The sequence below is a fragment of the Falco peregrinus genome, chromosome 17, assembly GCF_023634155.1.
Source record: "Falco peregrinus isolate bFalPer1 chromosome 17, bFalPer1.pri, whole genome shotgun sequence".
Taxonomy (NCBI): domain Eukaryota; kingdom Metazoa; phylum Chordata; class Aves; order Falconiformes; family Falconidae; genus Falco; species Falco peregrinus.
This window is the reverse complement of record NC_073737.1, coordinates 4,742,357-4,764,131: the sequence shown is the minus strand read 5'-3', so window position 1 is coordinate 4,764,131 and position 21,775 is coordinate 4,742,357. Positions and strand designations below refer to the sequence as shown.

Genomic DNA, 21,775 nt, shown 5'->3' with positions numbered 1-21,775 from the left:
TCATCCACCGAGGCGTCTTATCGGGGTTACGGTGTCTTATCGGGGAGCACGGCTCCGGTCCAAGGCTGCCTGCCGGCCCTGAACCCTTCCCAGCACCGGGGCAGAGGGCTCAGCACCGGCACCTCCCTGCGGGCACGGCAGCCCCGTGCCGGTAATGGGGGTTTGGCCACCTCCGTGGTGCCGGGAGGCCACCGGTGGCCTGACGGGTGCCACCGGCACCGCTGTGGCAGCACCGAAGCGCCTGTGTCCCCCGCACCGGGCTGGGTGTCCCGTGGTGGCGCGGCCTCTCCGCTTCCTTCACCCTGGGAAACCCGCGGGGTGTCCCGAGGGGGGCACGGCTCCCGAGCGTCCCCCGCTTTCCTCTCCTCCAAACCAGGCAGGGTGGGAGCGGGGTGCCCCTTGCTGGGGTGGGGGGCAGCCGGGCACCTCCCCGCCGCGGCGGTTGGCGATCGATCGCGGTTAATGATCACAAGGGTTTTACGGCTCCGGCGAGGGCTGATTGGCTTCGGGGCGGTCAGGCCAGAAGACCTCACCGCGGCGGGCGACCGCCCAGGGGACGTGGTGTCTTATAGGGCGCGGGCGAAGCCGGTGGCACCCTTTTGCCCAGGATGCTGGGGTCCAGCGCGCTGGCCGGCGCCGTGTTCGGTGCCCTCCTGGTGCTGGTAGGTGCCGGGGGGTTGGCAGGGCTGGGACATGGTGACCACTGGTGGCAAAGCCATGGCAGTGCCCTTTGGGTGCTGCTTGGAGGGGCTGGGGGGACACCGGCGTGGTGCCTGTTAGTGGTGGCATCTGGAGGGGATTGGGGTGGCAGAGCCACAGAGATGCCAGAGCGATGCCCATCGTGGTGGCATTTGCAGGGGCTGGGGGTGGCAGAGCCAGGGGGACACCGGTGTGGTGCCATTGTGGTGGCATTTGGAGGGGTTGGGGGTGGCAGAGCCAGGGGGACACCGGTGTGGTGCCATTGTGGTGGCATTTGGAGGGGCTGGGGGTGGCAGAGCCAGGGGGACACCGGTGTGGTGCCATTGTGGTGGCATTTGCAGGGGCTGGGGGTGGCAGAGCCACGGGGACACCGGTGTGGTGCCATTGTGGTGGCATTTGGAGGGGCTGGGGGTGGCAGAGCCACGGGGACACCGGTGTGGTGCCCATCGTGGTGGCATTTGGAGGGGCTGGGGGTGGCAGAGCCGGGGGGACACCGGTGTGGTGCCATTGTGGTGGCATTTGGAGGGGTTGGGGGTGGCAGAGCCAGGGGGACACCGGTGTGGTGCCATTGTGGTGGCCTTTGGAGGGGCTGGGGGTGGCAGGGCCGGGGGGACACCGGTGTGGTGCCATTGTGGTGGCCTTTGGAGGGGCTGGGGGTGGCAGAGCCGGGGGGACACCGGTGTGGTGCCATTGTGGTGGCCTTTGGAGGGGCTGGGGGTGGCAGGGCCAGGGGGACACCGGTGTGGTGCCATTGTGGTGGCCTTTGGAGGGGCTGGGGGTGGCAGGGCCGGGGGGACACCGGGTGTGGTGCCATTGTGGTGGCATTTGGAGGGGTTGGGGGTGGCAGAGCCGGGGGGACACCGGTGTGGTGCCATTGTGGTGGCATTTGGAGGGGCTGGGGGTGGCAGGGCCGGGGGGACACCGGTGTGGTGCCCGTTAATGGTGACATTTGGTGGGCCGGGCGTCGTGCCCCACGGGCCGGGGTGCTGCCCACCGATCGCCCTCCCCCCCGCAGGTCGCACCGTCGTTGACCCCCATGCACCGCGCCGGTTACTGCGCCTTCTACGGCGAATGCGGCCGCAACCCGGAGGTGAACATGTCGCTGGTGCCCTCCAACGTGCCGTGCCTCTCCAACACGCCGGCACGGGTGGCCACGCGCACGGTGCTGAACATGCTCCCCAGCGTCTGCCCCGAGCTGGTGCGGGGGGACAACGAGACGACGCGGGTTTGCTGCTCCTTGGGGCAGCTGGTTGCCCTCCGGCTCAGCGTGGCGCTTTCCGGCACCGTCCTTTCCCGCTGCCCGGCGTGTGCCAGGAATTTCGCCAACCTTTACTGCAACAACATCTGCAGCCCCGACCAGAGCCTCTTCACCAACGTCACCCGCATCGTCAACCGCACCACGGCGCTGGGACGGCCCCAGCTCGCCGTCGTGGAGTACCAATGTTTTTACCGGCGGGATTTCGCCGACGCTTCTTTCGACTCCTGCAAAGGCGTCCGCTTGCCGGCTACCGGCGGTTACGCCATCGACACCATGTGCGGCCGTTACGGCGCCCGGCTCTGCACCACCCAGCGTTGGTTGGATTTCCAAGGGGATAAAAACAACGGCTTGGCACCGCTGCAGCTCGATTTCCAGCTGGTCCCCAACGGCACGCAGCCCGGCGATGGCATCGTGCCGCTGGCCACGAAGGCTTGGCGCTGCAACCAGGCGCTCAGCACCCAGGAACAGCCTTGCTCTTGTCAGGACTGCGCCGAATCCTGCCCGCCGGTGGTCGCTCCCCCCGGCCCGCCGCCCCCCTTCCGCTTGGGCGACGCCGACGGCGCCTTGGTCCTCTGCGGGCTGCTCTTCGGCCTCCTCGCCCTCATCTTCATCCTCTCCTTGCTGTTCCGCAGCCGGCGGGTCAAGAAGGATGCGACGCCGGCGCCGGTGCCGGCGCGCGCCGCGGGCTGTGCGGCACGCCTGGGCGATGCCAGCCACCACCTGCTGGCGGGGGCTTTCTGCCGGTGGGGCACGCTGGTGGCCCTGCACCCCGTGGTGGTGCTGGTGGTGGTGGTGGTGGTGGCGGGTGGTTTATCAGCCGGTTTGGTTACTCTCCAGCTCACCACCGATCCGGTGGAGCTGTGGTCGGCGCCTGGCAGCCGCGCCCGGCAAGAAAAAGCTTTTCACGACCAACACTTCGGTCCTTTCTTCCGCACCAACCAGGTGATCGTGACGGCGCCTGGCCGGCCCAGCACCAGCTATGAGTCGGTGGTGCTGGGCGCCAAGAACTTCAGCGGGGGTGCTGTCCGAGGAGGTGCTGCGGGTGCTGCTGGAGCTGCAGGAGCAGCTGGCGGCCACCACGGCGTGGGCACCGGTGTCGGGCAAGGAGGTGACGCTGAGTGACATCTGCTACGCTCCTCTCAACCCCACGCAGCCCGGGCTGGGCGACTGCTGCATCAACAGCGTCACCCAGTACTTCCAGAACAACAGCACCCGCCTGGCCATGACGGCCACCCAGGCCGACGGCAAGGTGATGGGCACGGTTGACTGGCGCGATCACCTCATCTACTGCGTCAAGTGGGTGCTGCTCCCCAGGACCCGGGGGAGCGTGGGGTTGGGGGGTGGATGTAGGGTGCTGGGTGGTACCCATAGGGTGCTGAGCTGTGGTTTGGGGTGCTGCCTGCACCCAGGGTACCACCTTTGTGGCACCCAGCACAGCATGGTGCCCACAAGGTGCTGGGCTGTGGGGCTGGGGAGCTATCTATGGGGTGCTGAGCATGGCACAGTGCCCGTGGGGTGCTGGGCTGTGGGTCAGGGTGATGCCCACAGGGTGCTGGGCACGGCACGGTATCTATGTGGGGATAGGTTGGGGTGACATCTGGGGTTGCACCCAACAGGGCACAGGGTCCGTGGGTGCTGGGCTGTGGGTCAGGGTGCTGCCTGCACCCAGGGGTACCACCTTTGTGGCACCCAGCACAGCGTGGTGCCCACAGGGTGCTGGGCTGTGGGGCTGGGGTACTCTCGATGGGGTGCTGAGCATGGCGTGGTGCCCACAGGGTGCTGGGCCGTGGGGTCAGGGTGCTATCTATGGGGTGCTGGGCACAGCATGGTGCCCATGGGGTGCTGGGCTGTGGGGTTACAGGACAGGAGATTTGGGGTGATGCCCACAGGGTGCTGGGTGCAGCACTGGTGTCTGTGGGGTGCCAGGTTGTGGTGCTCTCTATGGGGTGCTGAGCTGTGGGGCGCTGGACTGTGGGGTCAGGGTGCTCTCCGTGGGGTGCCCAGTAGGGTGCTGGGGTGGGTACTGGATGGGTGCCGGGGCAAGTGCTGGGGTGGGTGCCAGGATTGGGTGCTGGATGGGTGCCGTGGTGGGTGCTGGATGGGTGCTGAGTTGGGTGCCAGGATTGGGCGCTGGATGGGCGCTGTGGTGGGTGCTGGATGGGTGCTGGGGGAGATGCTGTGGTGGGTGTTGGATGGGTGCTGGATGGGTGCTGGATGGGTGGCGGGGCAAGTGCTGGGGGGTGGGTGCTGGATGGGTGCCATGATGGGTGCTGGATGGGTGCCGTCGTGGGTGCTGGGGTTGGGTGCCGTGGTGGGTGCTGGATGGGTGCTGAGTTGGGTGCCAGGATTGGGTGCTGGATGGGTGCTGGGGTGGGTGCTGGATGGGTGCTGGGGTTGGGTGCTGTGGTAGGTGCTGGGGTGGGTGCTGGATGGGTGCTGGGGTTGGGTGCCGGATGGGTGCTGGATGGGTGCTGGGGGAGATGCTGGGGTTGGGTGCCGGATGGGTGCCGGACGGGTGCCAGGGCAGATGCTGGGATGCCTGCTGGGGTTGGGTGCCGGATGGGTGCCCGATCGGTGCCGGATGGGTGCTGCGGTGGGTGCTGGGGTGCAGCCCCTCACCCCGCGCCGTGTCCCCCCAGCTCCCCACTCTCCTTCAAGGACATCACGGCGCTGGAGCTGAGCTGCATGGCCGCGTACGGCGGCCCCGTCTTCCCCTACATCGCCCTCGGCGGCTACCCCGGTAAGCAGCGACCCCGGCGGGGTGGGGGTGGGGGGCTGGCACCCAGGGGTGTCACCCGCTGTCCCCCCAGACTCCGAGTACACGCAGGCAGAGGCGCTGATCATCACCTACTCCCTGCACAACTTCCCCCGCCACGACCCACGCCACGAGTGGGTGCTGAGCTGGGAGCAGCGCTTCCTCGAGGTGGTGGGCGACTTCCAGCGCGCCCACCGCCCCAACCTCTCCGTCACCTTCATGGCCGAGGTGAAGCACCCCATTCCTGGGGGGGTGTGTGTGGGGGGGGCACCCTGGGGTGCCCAGCCCCCCCCTCACCCCTCCGCCCTGCTCAGCGCTCGCTGGAGGACGAGATCAACCGCACCACCGGGGAGGACATCCCCGTCTTCGCCATCAGCTACCTGGTGGTCTTCGCCTACATCGCCCTGGCGCTGGGCGAGTACACGGCCTGGCGCCGCGTCCTGGTACGCACCGCGGGGGGCTGGGGGTGCCAGCACCCTTGGGTGCCCCCGCTGGGTGCTGAGCGGGTGGCTTTGGGAGCTGAGCGGGTGGCTTTGGGAGCTGAGTGGGTGCCTTTGGGTGCTGAGGGTGCCTTCCCTTTGGGTGCTGAGCGATGCCTTCCCTTTGGGTGCTGAGCGGTGCCTTTGGGTGCTGACGGTGCCTTCCCCTTTGGGTGCTGAGTGGGTGCCTTTGGGTGCTGAGCGGTGCCTTCCCTTTGGGTGCTGAGCGGTGCCTTTGGGTGCTGAGGGTGCCTTTGGGTGCTGAGCGGTGCCTTTGGGAGCTGAGCGGTGCCTTTGGGTGCTGAGCATGCCTTTGGGTGCTGAGCGGTGCCTTCTCTTTGGGTGCTGAGCATGCCTTTGGGTGCTGAGCGGTGCCTTCTCTTTGGGTGCTGAGGGTGCCTTTGGGTGCTGAGGGTGCCTTCCCTTTGGGTGCTGAGCGGTGCCTTTGGGTGCTGAGCAGGTGCCTTTGGGTGCTGAGCGGTGCCTTTGGGAGCTGAGCGGTGCCTTTGGGTGCTGAGGGTGCCTTTGGGTGCTGAGCGGTGCCTTTGGGTGCTGAGGGTGCCTTCCCTTTGGGTGCTGAGGGTGCCTTTGGGAGCTGAGCAGGTGCCTTTGGGTGCTGAGCGGTGCCTTTGGGTGCTGAGGGTGCCTTCCCTTTGGGTGCTGAGGGTGCCTTCCCTTTGGGTGCTGAGGGTGCCTTCTCTTTGGGTGCTGAGGGTGCCTTTGGGTGCTGAGGGTGCCTTTGGGAGCTGAGCGGTGCCTTTGGGTGCTGAGGGTGCCTTTGGGTGCTGAGGGTGCCTTCCCTTTGGGTGCTGGGGGTGCCTTTGGGAGCTGAGCAGGTGCCTTTGGGTGCTGAGCGGTGCCTTTGGGTGCTGAGGGTGCCTTTGGGTGCTGAGCGGTGCCTTCCCTTTGGGTGCTGAGTGATGCCTTCCCCTTGGGTGCTGAGCGGTGCCTTTGGGTGCTGAGGGTGCCTTTGGGTGCTGAGGGTGCCTTTGGGAGCTGAGCGGTGCCTTTGGGTGCTGAGGGTGCCTTTGGGTGCTGAGGGTGCCTTCCCTTTGGGTGCTGAGGGTGCCTTTGGGAGCTGAGCAGGTGCCTTTGGGTGCTGAGCGGTGCCTTTGGGTGCTGAGGGTGCCTTTGGGTGCTGAGCGGTGCCTTCCCTTTGGGTGCTGAGTGATGCCTTCCCCTTGGGTGCTGAGCGGTGCCTTTGGGTGCTGAGGGTGCCTTCCCTTTGGGTGCTGAGGGTGCCTTCCCTTTGGGTGCTGAGCGGTGCCTTCTCTTTGGGTGCTGAGCGGTGCCTTTGGGAGCTGAGTGGTGCCTTTGGGAGCTGAGTGGTGCCTTTGGGTGCTGAGGGTGCCTTTGGGTGCTGAGGGTGCCTTCTCTTTGGGTGCTGAGGGTGCCTTTGGGAGCTGAGCAGGTGCCTTTGGGTGCTGAGCGGTGCCTTTGGGTGCTGAGGGTGCCTTTGGGAGCTGAGCGGTGCCTTCCCTTTGGGTGCTGAGGGTGCCTTTGGGAGCTGAGCAGGTGCCTTTGGGTGCTGAGCGGTGCCTTTGGGTGCTGAGCGATGCCTTCCCCTTGGGTGCTGAGGGTGCCTTCCCTTTGGGTGCTGAGGGTGCCTTTGGGAGCTGAGCAGGTGCCTTTGGGTGCTGAGCGGTGCCTTTGGGTGCTGAGCGGTGCCTTTGGGTGCTGAGGGTGCCTTCCCTTTGGGTGCTGAGCGGTGCCTTTGGGTGCTGAGGGTGCCTTCTCTTTGGGTGCTGAGGGTGCCTTTGGGTGCTGAGCGGTGCCTTTGGGTGCTGAGCGGTGCCTTCTCTTTGGGTGCTGAGGGTGCCTTTGGGTGCTGAGCGGTGCCTTTGGGTGCTGAGGGTGCCTTCTCTTTGGGTGCTGAGGGTGCCTTTGGGAGCTGAGCAGGTGCCTTTGGGTGCTGAGCGGTGCCTTTGGGTGCTGAGGGTGCCTTTGGGTGCTGAGCGGTGCCTTTGGGTGCTGAGGGTGCCTTTGGGTGCTGAGGGTGCCTTCCCCCCTGCAGGTGGAGTCCAAGGTGACGCTGGCGCTGGGGGGCATCGCCGTGGTGCTGGGCGCCGTGTTCGCTGCCATGGGGGTGCTGGCGCTGCTGGGGCTGCCCTCGTCCCTCATCATCCTGGAGGTCGTGCCCTTCCTCGTCCTCGCCGTGGGCGCCGACAACATCTTCATCTTCGTGCAGGAGTACCAGGTCTGCGGGGGCGGGGGGCACCCATGGGTGCAGGGGGCCCCATGGGGCAGGTGGGCAGGGGGGCACCTTGGGGACGGGGCTTGGGGGGGCACCTGGGGGCATCGGGGAGTCACCTTTGGGTGCAGGGATTCCCATGGGGCGTATGGCCCTAGGAGGCACCCATGGGTGCAGGGGTCCCCATGGGGCAGGGGTCACCTTGGGGACAGGGCCCCTGTGGGCTTGGGGGGGCACCTGGGGGCATCAGGGAGTCACCTTTGGGTGCAGGGAGGCACCTGTGGGCCGGGGGGGGGGTCACCTTTGGGTGCAGGGATTCCCATGGGGCAGGGGGCACCCATGGGTGCAGAGCTCCCCATGGGGCAGGGGGGCACCTTGGGGACAGGGCACCTGGGGGCTTGGGGGGGGCACCTGGGGGCAGAGCCCCTTGTGGGGCACGGAGGCACCTGTGGGCCGTGGGGGGGGTCACCTTTGGGTGCAGGGATTCCCATGGGGCGGGGGGCACCCATGGGTGCAGGGGTCCCCATGGGGCAGGGGGGGCACCCTTGGGTGTCGGCATCCCCAGGGGACACGGGCGCGTGGGGCGCCCATGGGTGCAGGGGTCCCCGCTGGGCGCAGTGGCTGCCCCCCGCAGGCTGGGTGCCGGGTGCCTGCAGGGGGTCCCCGCGGTGGGGTCCCCCCGGGGCGCCCCCCCCTCACCGCCCCCGGCAGCAGCAGTCGCAGCGGGCGGCGGGTGAGACGCGGGAGCAGCACATCGGGCGGGGTGCTGGCACAGGTGGCCCCCAGCACGCTGCTCTGCAGCCTCTCCGAGGTCATCTGCTTCCTCCTGGGTGAGCGGGGCACGGGGGGGCACGGGGGGGCACGGGGGGCACGAGGGGCACGGGGGGCACGAGGGGCACGGGGGGCACGGGGGGCACGGGGGGCACGGGGGGCACGAGGGGCACGGGGGGCACGGGGGGCACGGGGGGCACGAGGGGCACGGGGGGCACGGGGGGCAGGGGGGGCACAAGGGGCATGGGGGGGAAAAGGGGGCACAGGAGGGGCACGGGGACATGGGGACATGGGGTGGCACAGGGGGCAGAGGTGACAGGTGCAGCAGGCGGGTGTGGGTGCGGGTGTGGGGTGCGGGTGTGGCTGCGGGTGCAGCTGCGGGTGCGGGTGTGGCTGCGGGTGTGGCTGCGGGTGCGGGTGTGGCTGCGGGTGTGGCTGCAGGTGCAGATGCAGGTGCGGGTGTGGGTGCGGGTGCGGGTGTGGGTGCGGGTGCGGGGTGTGGGTGCGGGTGTGGCTGCGGGTGCGGGTGTGGCTGCGGATGCGGATGCAGGTGCGGGTGTGGGGTGCGGGTGTGGGGTGCAGGTGTGGCTGCGGGTGCGGGTGAGGCTGCGGGTGTGGGTGTGGGTGCGGGTGAGGCTGCGGGTGAGGCTGCGGGTGAGGCTGCGGGTGCGGGTGTGGCTGCGGGTGTGGCTGCGGGTGTGGCTGCGTGTGTGGGTGCGGGTGAGGCTGCGGGTGCGGGTGTGGGTGCGGATGCGGGTGTGGGTGCGGGTGTGGGTGCGGGTGTGGCTGCGGGTGTGGGTGTGGCTGCGGGTGTGGGTGCGGATGCGGGGTCCGGGTGTGGCTGCGGGTGTGGCTGCGGGTGTGGCTGCGGGTGTGGCTGCAGGTGCAGGTGCGGGTGCGGATGCGGGTGTGGGTGCGGGTGCGGGTGTGGCTGCGGGTGCAGGTGTGGCTGCGGGTGTGGCTGCGGGTGCGGGTGTGGGTGCGGGTGTGGGTGCGGGTGTGGGGTGCGGTGGTGAGTGCGGGTGCGGGGTGCGGGTGCGGGTGTGGCTGCAGGTGCGGGGTGCGGGTGCGGGTGTGGGTGGCGGGTGTGGCTGCAGGTGCAGGTGCGAGTGCGGGGTGTGGCTGCGGGTGCGGGTGTGGCTGCGGGTGCGGGTGTGGGTGCGGGTGTGGGGTGCGGGTGTCGGTGTGGCTGCGGGTGTGGCTGCGGGTGTGGCTGCGGGTGTGGCTGCGGGTGTGCTGCGGGTTCGGGTGCGGGTACGAGTGTGGGTGCGGGTGCGGGTGTGGCTGCGGGTGTGGCTGTGGGGTGCGGGTGTGGGTGCGGGTGCGGGTGCGGCTGACGCCGGCGCTGCAGGGGCGCTCTCCTCCATGCCCGCCGTCCGCACCTTCGCGCTCACGGCCGCGCTGGCCATCGCCTTCGACTTCCTGCTCCAGATGTCGGGGTTCGTCGCCCTCCTGGCACTCGACGCCCGGCGGCAGGAGGTACCGCGGCGGGGGGGCACGGGGCGCCCTGCGGGGGGGGGGGGTGGGTGGCACTGGGGGCACCCGGGAGGGGAAAGTGCCGGTGGTGGGCACGGGGTTGGGCAGCATGGGCTGCACAATGGGTGTGGGGGTGCCCAGGGGTGGGCGTGGGGTCCCCGTGGGGGTCGGGATGCTCAGGGTGGGCGCAGGGTGGGTGTGGGGTGCCCATGGGTGTGGCGGTGCCTGAGGTGGGCACGGAGTGGGGGTGGGGTGCCCATGGGTGTGGGGGTGCTCAAGGTGGGCACAGGGTGGGGGTTGGGGTGCCCAGAGTGGGTGCAGGGTGGACGTGGGGGTGCCCATGGGGATGCCCGGGGTGGGCACAGGGTGGGTGTGGGGGTGGGCATGGGGTGCCCATAGGTGTGGGGGTGCCCGTGGGTGTGGGGGGCACCCAGAGTGGGCACAGGGTGGGTGTGGGGTGCCCATGGGTGTCAGGCGCCCAGGGTGGGCACAGGGTGGGCGTGGGGTGCCCATGGGTGCCTCAAGTCCTTGGGGTGCCCCAGATGGATATGGGGGCACCTGTGGGTGTGAGGGTGTCAGGGGGCTGGCATGGGGTGACACTGAGGTCCCCAAGGCCAGACATGGGTTCCCCAGGGTGGGTGTGGGGGTGGCCATGGGTGCCCGAAATCCTTGGGGTGCCCCAGACGGGCAGGGGGTGCCCACGGGAATGAGGGTGCCCAAGGTGGGTGTGGGGGGTGTCAGGGTTGGCATGGGGTGACACTGGGGTCCTCAGGGTGGCCGTGGGGTCCCTGGGGTGGTCCCGGGGTGGCCATGGGTGCCCGAAGTCCTTTGGGGTGCCACGGGTGGGCACGGGGTGCCCAAGGGTGGTTGGGACCCATGGACAGGGGCGTGCGCGGGGCGGGGTGGGGGGCCCTGGGTGGGTGGGGGGGCTGTGCCAGGACCCGTGCCAGGACCCGTGCCAGCCTGGCGCTACCCGCAGGCCGCCCCGCTTCGACCTGTGCTGCTGCTGTGGGGTGGGCAAGGGGGGGCCCGCGGGGCCGGGGGCCGGGCTGCTGCGCCCACTGCTGCGCCGCTACTACACCCCCCTGGTGCTGCACCGCCGGGTGCGCCCCGTCGTGGTGAGGGGCTGGGGGGGTCGGGGGGACTTGGGGGGCTGGGGGTGGGCTGGGGGTGGGGGGGACTGGAGGGCACTGGGGAGGTCTGGGGAGGACACTGGAGAGGTTGGGGAGGTGTGGGGGGGGCTGGGGGGGACACTGGGGAGGTCTGGGGGGGACACTGGGGAGGTTGGGGAGGTCTGGGGGGGGACACTGGGGAGGTCTGGGGGGTTGGGGGGTGGCACTGGGGAGGTTGGGGAGGTCTGCGGGGGCTGGGGGGGGGACACTGGGGAGGTTGGGGAGGTGGTGAGGGGGGCTGGGGGGGGACACTGGGGAGGTTGGGGAGGTCTGCGGGGGCTGGGGGGGGACACTGGGGAGGTTGGGGAGGTGTGGGGGGGGCTGGGGGGGACACTGGGGGAGGTTGGGGAGGTCTGCGGGGGCTGGGGGGGGACACTGGGGAGGTTGGGGGAGGTGTGGGGGGGGCTGGGGGGGACACTGGGGAGGTTGGGGGCGGCTGGGGGGGGGACACTGGGGAGGTTGGGGAGGTCTGCGAGGTCTGGGGGGGGGCACTGGGGAGGTTGGGGAGGTCTGCGAGGTCTGGGGGGGGACACACTGGGGAGGTTGGGGAGGTGTGGGGGGGGCTGGGGGGGACACTGGGGAGGTTGGGGCGGCTGGGGGGGGACACTGGGGAGGTGGGGGGGGCTGGGGGGGGACTGGGGGGCAGTGGCGCAGCTGGGGGTGTCTGAGGTGGGGGGGCTGGGGACCTGGGTGGGTCTGGGGGGATGGGGGGGGGGGGACTGGAGGGCACTGGGGGACCTGGGGGGGGGCCGTGGGGACCTGGGGAAGTCTGAGTGGGCTGGGGGGGGAGGGAGGTCTGGGGGGGGGGCTGGGGGTGTCTGACATGGGGGGGGTCCTGGGGGCCTGGGAAGGTCGGGGGGGTGGGGGATGGGACTGGAGGGCACTGGAGGATCTGGAGGGGGACCTGGGGAGGTCTGGGCATGGGGGTCTAGGGGGTTCTAGGGGTGGCCGGGGGGGGGTCCAGGGGTTTGGGGGTTCTGTGGGGGTTGGGGGGCTTCTGGCGGCCTCCAGGAGGTTTGGGGGGGTCATAGAGGTGGTGTGAGGGGCCGGGGGTTCCTGGGGGTGCTGGGTACTCACAGGGGTGCCAGTGGGTCCTGGGGGGGTCCCAGGGGTGCCGGGGGGGGTCCCAGGGGGGGCCGTGCCCCTCACAGGGGTCCCAGGGGGGCCGGGGGGACCCAGGGGGACCCGTGCCCCTCACGGGGTGCCCCCGCAGGTGCTGCTGTTCCTCTTCCTGGGCTGTGCCGGGCTGTACCTGGCGCTGCAGGTGCCCGTGGGGCTGGACCAGGAGCTCGCCATGCCCGAGGTGGGGCCGGCTCCGGGGGGCTGGGGGGCTGGGGGTACCTGGACGGGGACATGTGGGGACGGAAAGGGCCCCTATGGGCATGTACAGGGGTGGTATGGCCCCTAGAGGGGCGTGGGGATGGCGTGACCCCCATAGGGGTCTGCACAGGGGTGGGGTGTGGCCCCTATAGGGACAGTATAGTCCTGTATGGGGCCAGCACGGGGATGGCAGTGCTCCCTATGGGGGATGGAGTGGTCCCTATTGGGGCCGGCATGGGGATGGCGTGCTCCCTATGGGGATGGAGTGGTCCCTATGGGGGCCGGCATGGGGATGGCGTGCTCCCTATGGGGATGGAGTGGTCCCTATGGGGCCGGCATGGGGATGGCGTGCTCCCTATGGGGATGGAGTGGTCCCTATGGGGGCCGGCATGGGCCGGCGTGGTCCCTATGGGGATGGAGTGGTCCCTATGGGGATGGAGTGGTCCCTATGGGGCCGGCATGGGGATGGCGTGGGTCCCTATGGGGATGGAGTGGTCCCTATGGGGCCGGCATGGGCCGGCGTGGTCCCTATGGGGATGGAGTGGTCCCCTATGGGGATGGAGTGGTCGCTATGGGGCCGGCATGGGGATGGCGTGGTGTCCCTATGGGGATGGAGTGGTCCCTATGGGGCCGGCATGGGCCGGTGTGGTCCCTATGGGGATGGAGTGGTCCCTATGGGGATGGAGTGGTCGCTATGGGGCCGGCATGGGGATGGCGTGGGTCCCTATGGGGATGGAGTGGTCCCTATGGGGCCGGCATGGGCCGGCGTGGTCCCTATGGGGATGGTGTGGTCCCTATGGGGATGGAGTGGTCCCCTATGGGGCCGGCATGGGGCCGGCGTGGGTCCCCTATGGGGATGGAGTGGTCCCCTATGGGGATGGTGTGGTCCCTATGGGATGGAGTGGTCGCTATGGGGCCGGCATGGGGATGGCGTGGTCCCTATGGGGATGGAGTGGTCCCTATGGGGCCGGCATGGGCTGGCGTGGTCCCTATGAGGATGGTGTGGTCCGCTATGGGGATGGAGTGGGTCCCTATGGGGATGGAGTGGTCCCTATGGGGCCGGCATGGGCCGGCGTGGTCCCTATGGGGATGGTGTGGTCCCTATGGGGATGGAGTGGTCGCTATGGGGCCGGCATGGGGATGGCGTGGTCCCTATGGGGATGGAGTGGTCCCTATGGGGCCGGCATGGGCCGGCGTGGTCCCTATGAGGATGGTGTGGTCCCTATGGGGATGGCGTGGTCCCTATGGGGATGGCGTGGTCCCTATGAGGATGGTGTGGTCCCTATGGGGATGGTGTGGTCCCTATGGGGATGGCGTGTGGTCCCTATGGGGATGGTGTGGTCCCTATGAGGATGGTGTGGTCCCTATGGGGATGGCGTGGTCCCTATGGGGATGGCGTGGTCCCTATGGGGATGGAGTGGTCCCTATGGGGATGGAGTGGTCCCTATGGGGCCGGCATGGGCCGGTGTGGTCCCTCCGGCCCCATATGCCACCAACGGAGCTGACAGCCCGTACGGGGGGACACGGGGGGGTGCCGCAGGGAGCGGGTGGCCCGGCCCTACGCAGGGACACGTGGGGCCCCGCAGGACCCTATGGGTGCCACGGGCCCCCCAGGCTGACGGGGCGGGGGGGTCCCCCAGGACTCCTACATGCTGCAGTACTTCGCGGCGCTGAACCGGTACCTGGCGGTGGGGGTGCCCACCTACTTCGTCACCACCGGCGGCTACGACTTCTCCTCCACGAACGGCACCAACGGCATCTGCTCCAGCGCCGGCTGCGACGCCGACTCGACGCCGACTCCCTCACCCACACCATCCAGTACGCCACGCGCTTCCCCAACGTGTGAGTGGGGTGGGGGAGGGGGCGCGGGGTGGGGGGGTTGGGCAGGGGTGCCACCGGCCTCCTGCCAGCCCCTTCCTCTGCCCAGGTCCTACCTGGCCATCCCCGCCACCTCCTGGGTGGATGATTTCCTCGACTGGCTCAACCCCACCGGCCGCTGCTGCCGCATTCACCCAGTTTGGCAACCACACTGGGGAGTTCTGCCCCGCCACCAGTGGTGAGGGGGCGCGGGGGGTGGCACGTGGGGTCTATGCTGGGGTGGCTGTTGGGTGCCCACCGTGGTGGGTGGCCATTGGGTGTGCATTGGGTGCCCCACCATGGTGGCCATTGGTTGTACGTTTGGGTGCCCACCACGGTGGCCATTTGGGTGTACGTTGGATGCCCACCATGGTGGCTGTTGGGTGCCCACCATGGTGGGTGGCCATTTGGGTGTACGTTGGGTGCGCAGGGGGTATGTTGAGTGCCCACCACAGTGGCCACTGGGTGCACATAAAGTCCACACCATGGTGGCCACCATTGTGTGTACGTTGGATGCCCACCACGGTGGCCATTTGGGTGTACATTGGATGCCCACCATGGTGGCTGTTGGGTACCCACCATGGTGGGTGGCCATTTGGGTGTACGTTGGGTGCCCACCATGGTGGCTGTTGGGTGCCCACCATTGGTGGGTGGCCATTTGGGTGTATGGTGGGTGCCCAGGGGGTATGGTGGGTGCCCCACCATGGTGGCCATTGGGTGTACATTGGGTGCCCACCATGGTGGCTGTTGGGGTGGCCAGTTGGGTGTACGTTGGGTGCCCACCGGTGGTGGGTGGCCATTGGTTGTACGGTGGGTGCCCACCACGGTGGGTGTACATTGGGTGCCCACCATGGTGGGTGGCCCATTTGGGTGTACGTTGGGTGCCCACCATGGTAGCCATTGGGTGTACGTTGGGGTGCCCACCACGGTGGCCATTTGGGTGTACGTTGGATGCCCACCATGGTGGCTGTTGGGTGCCCACCATGGTGGGTGGCCATTTGGTGTGCATTGCATGCCCACTGTTGGCATGCTTGGCAGCTGTTGGCTGTTGGGTGGTCATTTGGGTGTACGTTGGGTGCCCAGGGGGTATGGTGGGTGCCCACCATGGTGGCCATTGGGTGCTCACCGTGGTGGCCATTGAGTGTACATTGGGTGCCCACCACGGTGGCTGTTGGGTGGCCCATTTAGGAGTACGGTTGGGTGCCCACTATGGTGGCGGTTGGGTGGCCAGTTGGGTGTACGTTGGGTGCCCACCCATGGTGGGTGTACGTTGGGTGCCCACCATGGTGGCTGTTGGGTGCCCCACCATGGTGGGTGGCCATTTGGGTGTACGTTGGGTGCGCAGGGGGGTATGTTGAGTGCCCACCACAAGCTGGCCACTGGGTGCACATAAAGTCCACACCATGGTGGCCACCATTGTGTGTACGTGGATGCCCACCACGGTGGCCATTTGGGTGTACATTGGATGCCCACCATGGTGGCTGTTGGGTACCCACCATGGTGGGTGGCCATTTGGGTGTACGTTGGGTGCCCACCATGGTGGCTGTTGGGTGCCCACCATGGTGGGTGGCCATTGGGTGTATGGTGGGTGCCCAGGGGGTATGGTGGGTGCCCACCATGGTGGCCATTGGGTGTACATTGGGTGCCCACCATGGTGGCTGTTGGGTGGCCAGTTGGGTGTACGTTGGGTGCCCACCGTGGGTGGGTGGCCATTGGTTGTACGGTGGGTGTACATTGGGTGCCCACCATGGTGGGGTGGCCATTTGGGTGTACGTTGGGTGCCCACCATGGTAGCCATTGGGTGTACGTTGGGTGCCCACCACAGTGGCCATTTGGGTGTACGTTGGATGCCCACCATGGTGGCTGGTTGGGTGCCCACCATGGTGGGTGGCCATTTGGTGTGCATTGCATGCCCACTGGTTGGCATGCTTGGCACTGTTGGCTGTTGGGTGGTCATTTGGGTGTACGTTGGGTGCCCAGGGGGTATAGTGGGGTGCCCACCCATGGTGGCCATTGGGTGCTCACCGTGGTGGCCATTGAGTGTACATTGGGGTGCCCACCACGGTGGCTGTTGGGTGGCCATTTAGGAGTACGTTGGGTGCCCACTATGGTGGCGGTTGGGGTGGCCAGTTGGGTGTACGTTGGGTGCCCACCCATGGTGGGTGTACGTTGGGTGCCCACCATGGTGGCTGTTGGGTGTCCACCATGGTGGGTGGCCATTGGGTGTACGTTGGGTGCCCACCATGGTGCTGTTGGGTGCCCGCCATGGTGGGCCACTGGGAGCCTGTTGTGATGGTCCCCTGGGGGCCTCGCGGGTGCCTGCAGTGGTGCCCGTTGGGTGCTGGCCCCGGCTCCCCGTGGGCGCCCCGCGGGGGCGCTGAGCGCGGCTGTGCCCACAGATGCCCCCACCTGCTTCAAGTGCCTCAAAGTCACGCGGCGCCCGACGGTGGAGGAGTTCGAGCGGTTCCTGCCCTGGTTCCTCCACGACCGCCCCACCCTGCAGTGTGCCAAGGGGTAGGTGCCACCTGGGGGGGACACCCCGGCTCTGGGTGCCCCCTCCCCACGGCCCTGGGAGCCCCCCTCACCCCTTTCCCCCCTCCCACAGCGGCCTGGGCGCCTACGACACGGGCAGTGAGCATGGACGCCAACGGCACCATCCTGGGTGAGTGCAGTGTGGGTGGCACAGGGTAGGGGGGGGCACCCTAGGGTGCCTGGCTGACCCCCTCCCACCCCGCCATCTCCGGCAGCCTCCCCGTTTCATGGCGTACCAGCGCCCGCTGCGCACCTCGCAGGAGTACACGGCGGCGCTGCGGGGCTGCCCGCGGCCCTGGCCGAGGAGCTCACCGCCACGCTGCGCCGCGTGCCCGGCACCCATCCAGACTTCCGAGTCTTCCCCTACACGTGAGCACCCGCCGCGGGGTCGGGGCGCTCAGCTGCGGGAGGGTGGGGGAGGGGGTGCCCGGCGCAGGGTGCTGTGTGTGCTCCGGTTGGGGGTCAGGGTGGGTGCCCAGCTGGGGGTGCTGAGCCGGGGGTCCGTGTGGGTGCTGAGCTGGGGGTGCTGAGCTGGGGGTCCGTGTGGGTGCTGAGCTGGGGGTGCTGAGCTGGGGGGTCCGTGTGGGTGCCTGGTGAGGGGTCCGTGTGGGTGCTGAGCCGGGGGTCCCCGTGGGTGCTGAGCTGGGGGGTCCGTGTGGGGTGCCTGGTGAGGGGGTCTGTGTGGGTGCTGAGCCGGGGGGTGCTGTGGGTGCTGAGCCGGGGGTCCGTGTGGGTGCTGAGCCGGGGGGTCCCTGTGGGTGCTGAGCCGGGGGGTCCCTGTGGGTGCTGAGCTGGGGGTCCGTGTGGGTGCTGAGCCGGGGGTCTGTGTGGGTGCTGAGCCGGGGGTCCCTGTGGGTGCTGAGCTGGGGGTCCGTGTGGGTGCCTGGTGAGGGGTCCGTGTGGGTGCTGAGCCGGGGGTCCCCGTGGGTGCTGAGCTGGGGGTCCCGTGTGGGTGCCTGGTGAGGGGTCCGTGTGGGTGCTGAGCCGGGGGTGCTGTGGGGTGCTGAAGCCGGGGGTCCGTGTGGGTGCTGAGCTGGGGGTCCCTGTGGGTGCTGAGCCGGGGGTCCCTGTGGGTGCCCGGTGAGGGGTCCTGTGGGTGCTGAGCTGTGGGTGCTGAGCCGGGGGTGCCGTGGGTGCTGAGCCGGGGGTCCGTGTGGGTGCTGAGCCAGGGGTGCTGTGGGTGCTGTGGGTGCCCAGGTGGGGGTGCCCAGGCCAGGCGCTGTGGGTACCGGCTGGGGGCACCCCGCGGGGGGCACGGGTGCTGGGTGCCAGCGTGGCGGTGACGCCCCGGCAGGGTGACCTACGTCTACTACGAGCAGTACCTGACGGTGGTGGCCGAGGGGCTGGTGACGCTGGCGCTGGTGCCTGGGTGCCCACCTTCGGCGTCTCCTTCCTGCTGCTGGGCATGGACCTGCGCTCCAGCGGCGCCACCCTGCTCACCATCGCCATGATCCTGGTGGACACCGTGGGCGCCATGGCCCTCTGGGACGTCCCCCTACAACGCCGTGGCCCTCATCAACCTTGTCGCGGTGCGGGGCACGCGGGGTGGCATGTGGAGCACGCGGGGTGGCACGGGGACCTGGGGCATGTGGGGTGGCACAGAGAGCACGTGGGGTGGCACGGGGACCTGGGGGCACGTGGGGGTGGCACGGGGACCTGGAGCACGTGGGGTGGGCCATGGAGAGCACGTGGTGTGGGCACATGGGGTGGCACAGGGACCTGGGGCATGTGGGGTGGCATGGAGAGCACATGGGGTGGCACATGGGGTGGCACAGGGACCTGGGGCATGTGGGGTGGCACATGGGGTGGCACGGGGACCTGGGGCATGTGGGGTGGCATGGAGAGCACATGGGGTGGCACATGGGGTGGCACAGGGACCTGGGGCATGTGGGGTGGCACAGGGGGTGGCACGGGACCTGGGGCATGTGGGGTGGCACGTGGGAGGGCACGGGGACCTGGGGCACATGGGGTGGCACATGGGAGGGCATGGGGACCTGGGGCATGTGGGGTGGCACAGGGGGTGGCACGGGGACCTGGGGTGGCACAGGGACCCTGGGGCACGTGAGGTGGCACATGGGGTGGCACGGGGACCTGGGGCACGTGGGGGTGGCACGGAGAGCACGTGGGGGTGGCACATGGGGTGGCACGGGGGACCTGGGGGTATGTGGAGCACATGGGGTGGCATGTGGGTTGGCATGGGGAGCTGGGGCACGTGGAGCACATGGGGTGGCACATGGAGCATGTTGCGGTGGCATGGGGACCTAGGGCACATGGGGTGGCACATGGGGGTGGCACAGGGACCTGGGGCATGTGGGAGGACGGGGGTGGCACATGGCACGGCCTTGGGGGGTACAGGAGGTGGCAGAAGGCCCAGGGACATGCAGGGGTGACATGGGGACAGAGCAGCCTGGGGACATGTGGGATGGCAGAGGGGGTACGTGGAGTGGCATGGGGACGCCTGGGGTGGCATGGAGGCACACCTGGGGTGGCATGGGGACACCTGGGGTGGCATGGAGGACATGTGGGGTGGCATGGGGACGCCTGGGGTGGCACGGAGGCACGTGTGGGGTGGCTTTGGGGTACAGGAGGTGGCAGGTGGCCTTGGGACACGCGGGGGTGGCACGGGGCCGTGGGGGCGCACCGGCACGGGCCGGGCACCCAGTGCCAGCCCGTCGGGGCGCCCCGGGGTGCCCCCAGGTGACAGCGGGTCCCCGCAGGCCGTGGGGCATCTCGGTGGAGTTCGTGTCCCACCTGACGTGCGCCTTCGCCCACAGCCCCGCGCCCAGCCGCGTGGGCCGCGCCGCCGACGCCACCCGTCAACATGGGCAGCAAGGTGGCACGGCGGCGGACGCCCCCCCCTCCCCTGGCCGGGGTGACCCGGCCGGCGCTGACCCCTGTCACCGCAGGTGGTGGCCGGGGTGGCCATGACCAACCTGCCGGGCATCGTGGTGCTGGCCTTCGCCAAGGCGCGCCTGGTCCAGGTCTTCTTCTTCCGCCTCAACCTCATCATCACGCTGGCGGGGCTGGCGCACGGGCTGCTCTTCCTCCCCGTCCTCCTCAGCTACGTCGGTAAGACCCCCCCCGTGCCCCACCCCCCTTGGGGACGGCGCCCCCCCTCCCCGCTGTCCCCCCCCTGTCCCCTCCCCCCCCCCCCAGGACGATGGCAGCCTGGCCCCAACTGTCCCCGCAGGACCCAGCCCGCGGGTGGCGGCGGGGGGACACGGCGGGGGACACGGGGGCGGGTGTGGGGCAGGGTGTGGGGCTGGCCCTCGGCAACCCCTGCTTCAAGGACAAGGACAAGGACAAGGACAAGGACAAGGACTGAGCCCCCCTGCCCCTCCCCCCCCCCCTCCCCTACGGCTCTTGTATTTAAACTGGTTTTCTCAGACGCGGGACTGGGTTTTAATTGGGATGTCTGGGGCACGCGGGGACATGCGGGGCACAAGGGGACGGTTGGGGACAAGGCAGTGGGTGGCGTGGGGACGGGGTGGGGGTGGGGCATGGGGGTGTCACAGGGAGGTGTGGGGCACACGGACCCCGTGGGGGACAAGGACACCATGGGGGGGACAAGGACCCCCCTTGGGCGCCCCCCCCCAGCCCCCCGAGTGCCACCATCGCGCTGTGGGCAGGGAGACGGTGGCTGGAGGCCGTGCGGGGAGGAATGGGGGCACTGGGCAGTACTGGGCTGGTACTGGAGGTGCTGGGAGGCACTGGGATGGCTCTGCGTGGCCACTGGGAGCACTGGGGGGCACTGGGATGGCCCTGAATGGCCACTGGGAGCACTGGGGGGCACTGGGAGCACTCAGCTCGTTCTGAGAGGGTACTGGGAGCGCTGGAAAGGCTCTGAATGGGCACTGGGAGCACTGGGGGGGGGAACTGGGATGGCTCTGAATGGGCACTGGGAGCACGGGGATGGCTCTGGGGGGGAACTGGGATGGCTCTGAATGGCCACTGGGAGCACTGGGGGGCACTGGGATGGCTCTGGCGGGGGGACTGGGATGGCTCTGCGTGGGCACTGGGAGCACTGGGGGGCACTGGGATGGCCCTGAATGGCCACTGGGAGCACTGGGGGGCACTGGGAGCACTCAGCTGGTTCTGAGAGGGTACTGGGAGCGCTGGAAAGGCTCTGAATGGGCACTGGGAGCACTGGGGGGGGGAACTGGGATGGCTCTGAATGGGCACTGGGAGCACTGGGATGGCTCCGGGGGGAACTGGAATGGCTCTGAATGGCCACTGGGAGCACTGGGGGGCACTGGGATGGCTCTGGGGGGGGGGACTGGGATGGCTCTGAATGGCCACTGGGAGCACTGGGATGGCCCTGAATGGCCACTGGGAGCACTGGGGGGGCACTGGGAGCACTCAGCTCGTTCTGAGAGGGTACTGGAGCGCTGGAAAGGCTCTGAATGGGCACTGGGAGCACTGGGGGGGGAACTGGGATGGCTCTGAATGGGCACTGGGAGCACGGGGATGGCTCTGGGGGGGAACTGGGATGGCTCTGAATGGCCACTGGGAGCACTGGGGGGCACTGGGATGGCTCTGGCGGGGGGGACTGGGATGGCTCTGCGTGGGCACTGGGAGCACTGGGGGGCACTGGGATGGCCCTGAATGGCCACTGGGAGCACTGGGGGGGCACTGGGAGCACTCAGCTGGTTCTGAGAGGGTACTGGGAGCGCTGGAAAGGCTCTGAATGGGCACTGGGAGCACTGGGGGGGGAACTGGGATGGCTCTGAATGGGCACTGGGAGCACTGGGATGGCTCCGGGGGGAACTGGGATGGCTCTGAATGGCCACTGGGAGCACTGGGGGGCACTGGGATGGCTCTGGGGGGGGGGGACTGGGATGGCTCTGAATGGCCACTGGGAGCACTGGGATGGCCCTGAATGGCCACTGGGAGCACTGGGGGGCACTGGGAGCACTCAGCCGCTTCTGAGAGGGTACTGGGAGCGCTGGAAAGGCTCTGAATGGGCACTGGGAAGCACTGGGGGGGGAACTGGGATGGCTCTGAATGGGCACTGGGAGCACTGGGATGGCTCCGGGGGGAACTGGAATGGCTCTGAATGGCCACTGGGAGCACTGAGGGGGAACTGGAACGGCTCTGAATGGCCACTGGGAGTACTGGGCTGGTTCTGAGAGGGTACTGGGAGCGCTGGAAAGGCTCTGAATGGGCACTGGGAGCACGGGGGGGGGAACTGGAAAGGCTCTGAATGGCCACTGGGGGGGCACCGGGATGGCTTTGAATGAGAACTGGGAGCACGGGGGGCACCGG

General features: G+C 69.1%; 1 protein-coding gene across 1 annotated transcript; it reads left to right on the top strand.

Moving 5' to 3' along the window:
• The first annotated feature begins 443 nt into the window (after nucleotides 1-443).
• NPC1L1 (NPC1 like intracellular cholesterol transporter 1) lies at nucleotides 444-20,276 on the top strand. The gene is given in 29 exon segments (XM_055820418.1): nucleotides 444-662; nucleotides 1,715-2,971; nucleotides 2,973-3,253; nucleotides 4,597-4,697; nucleotides 4,768-4,940; nucleotides 5,027-5,155; nucleotides 7,206-7,388; nucleotides 8,097-8,153; nucleotides 8,155-8,212; nucleotides 9,505-9,632; nucleotides 10,568-10,747; nucleotides 12,015-12,104; nucleotides 13,762-13,908; nucleotides 13,911-13,963; nucleotides 14,049-14,133; nucleotides 14,135-14,177; nucleotides 16,378-16,492; nucleotides 16,584-16,605; nucleotides 16,607-16,651; nucleotides 16,726-16,797; nucleotides 16,800-16,879; nucleotides 17,805-17,871; nucleotides 17,874-18,002; nucleotides 18,004-18,033; nucleotides 19,208-19,324; nucleotides 19,326-19,343; nucleotides 19,417-19,579; nucleotides 19,701-19,962; nucleotides 20,108-20,276. Coding segments are annotated over 29 exon segments (4,308 nt in total). The 5' UTR covers nucleotides 444-608.
• The last annotated feature ends 1,499 nt before the right edge of the window (nucleotides 20,277-21,775 follow it).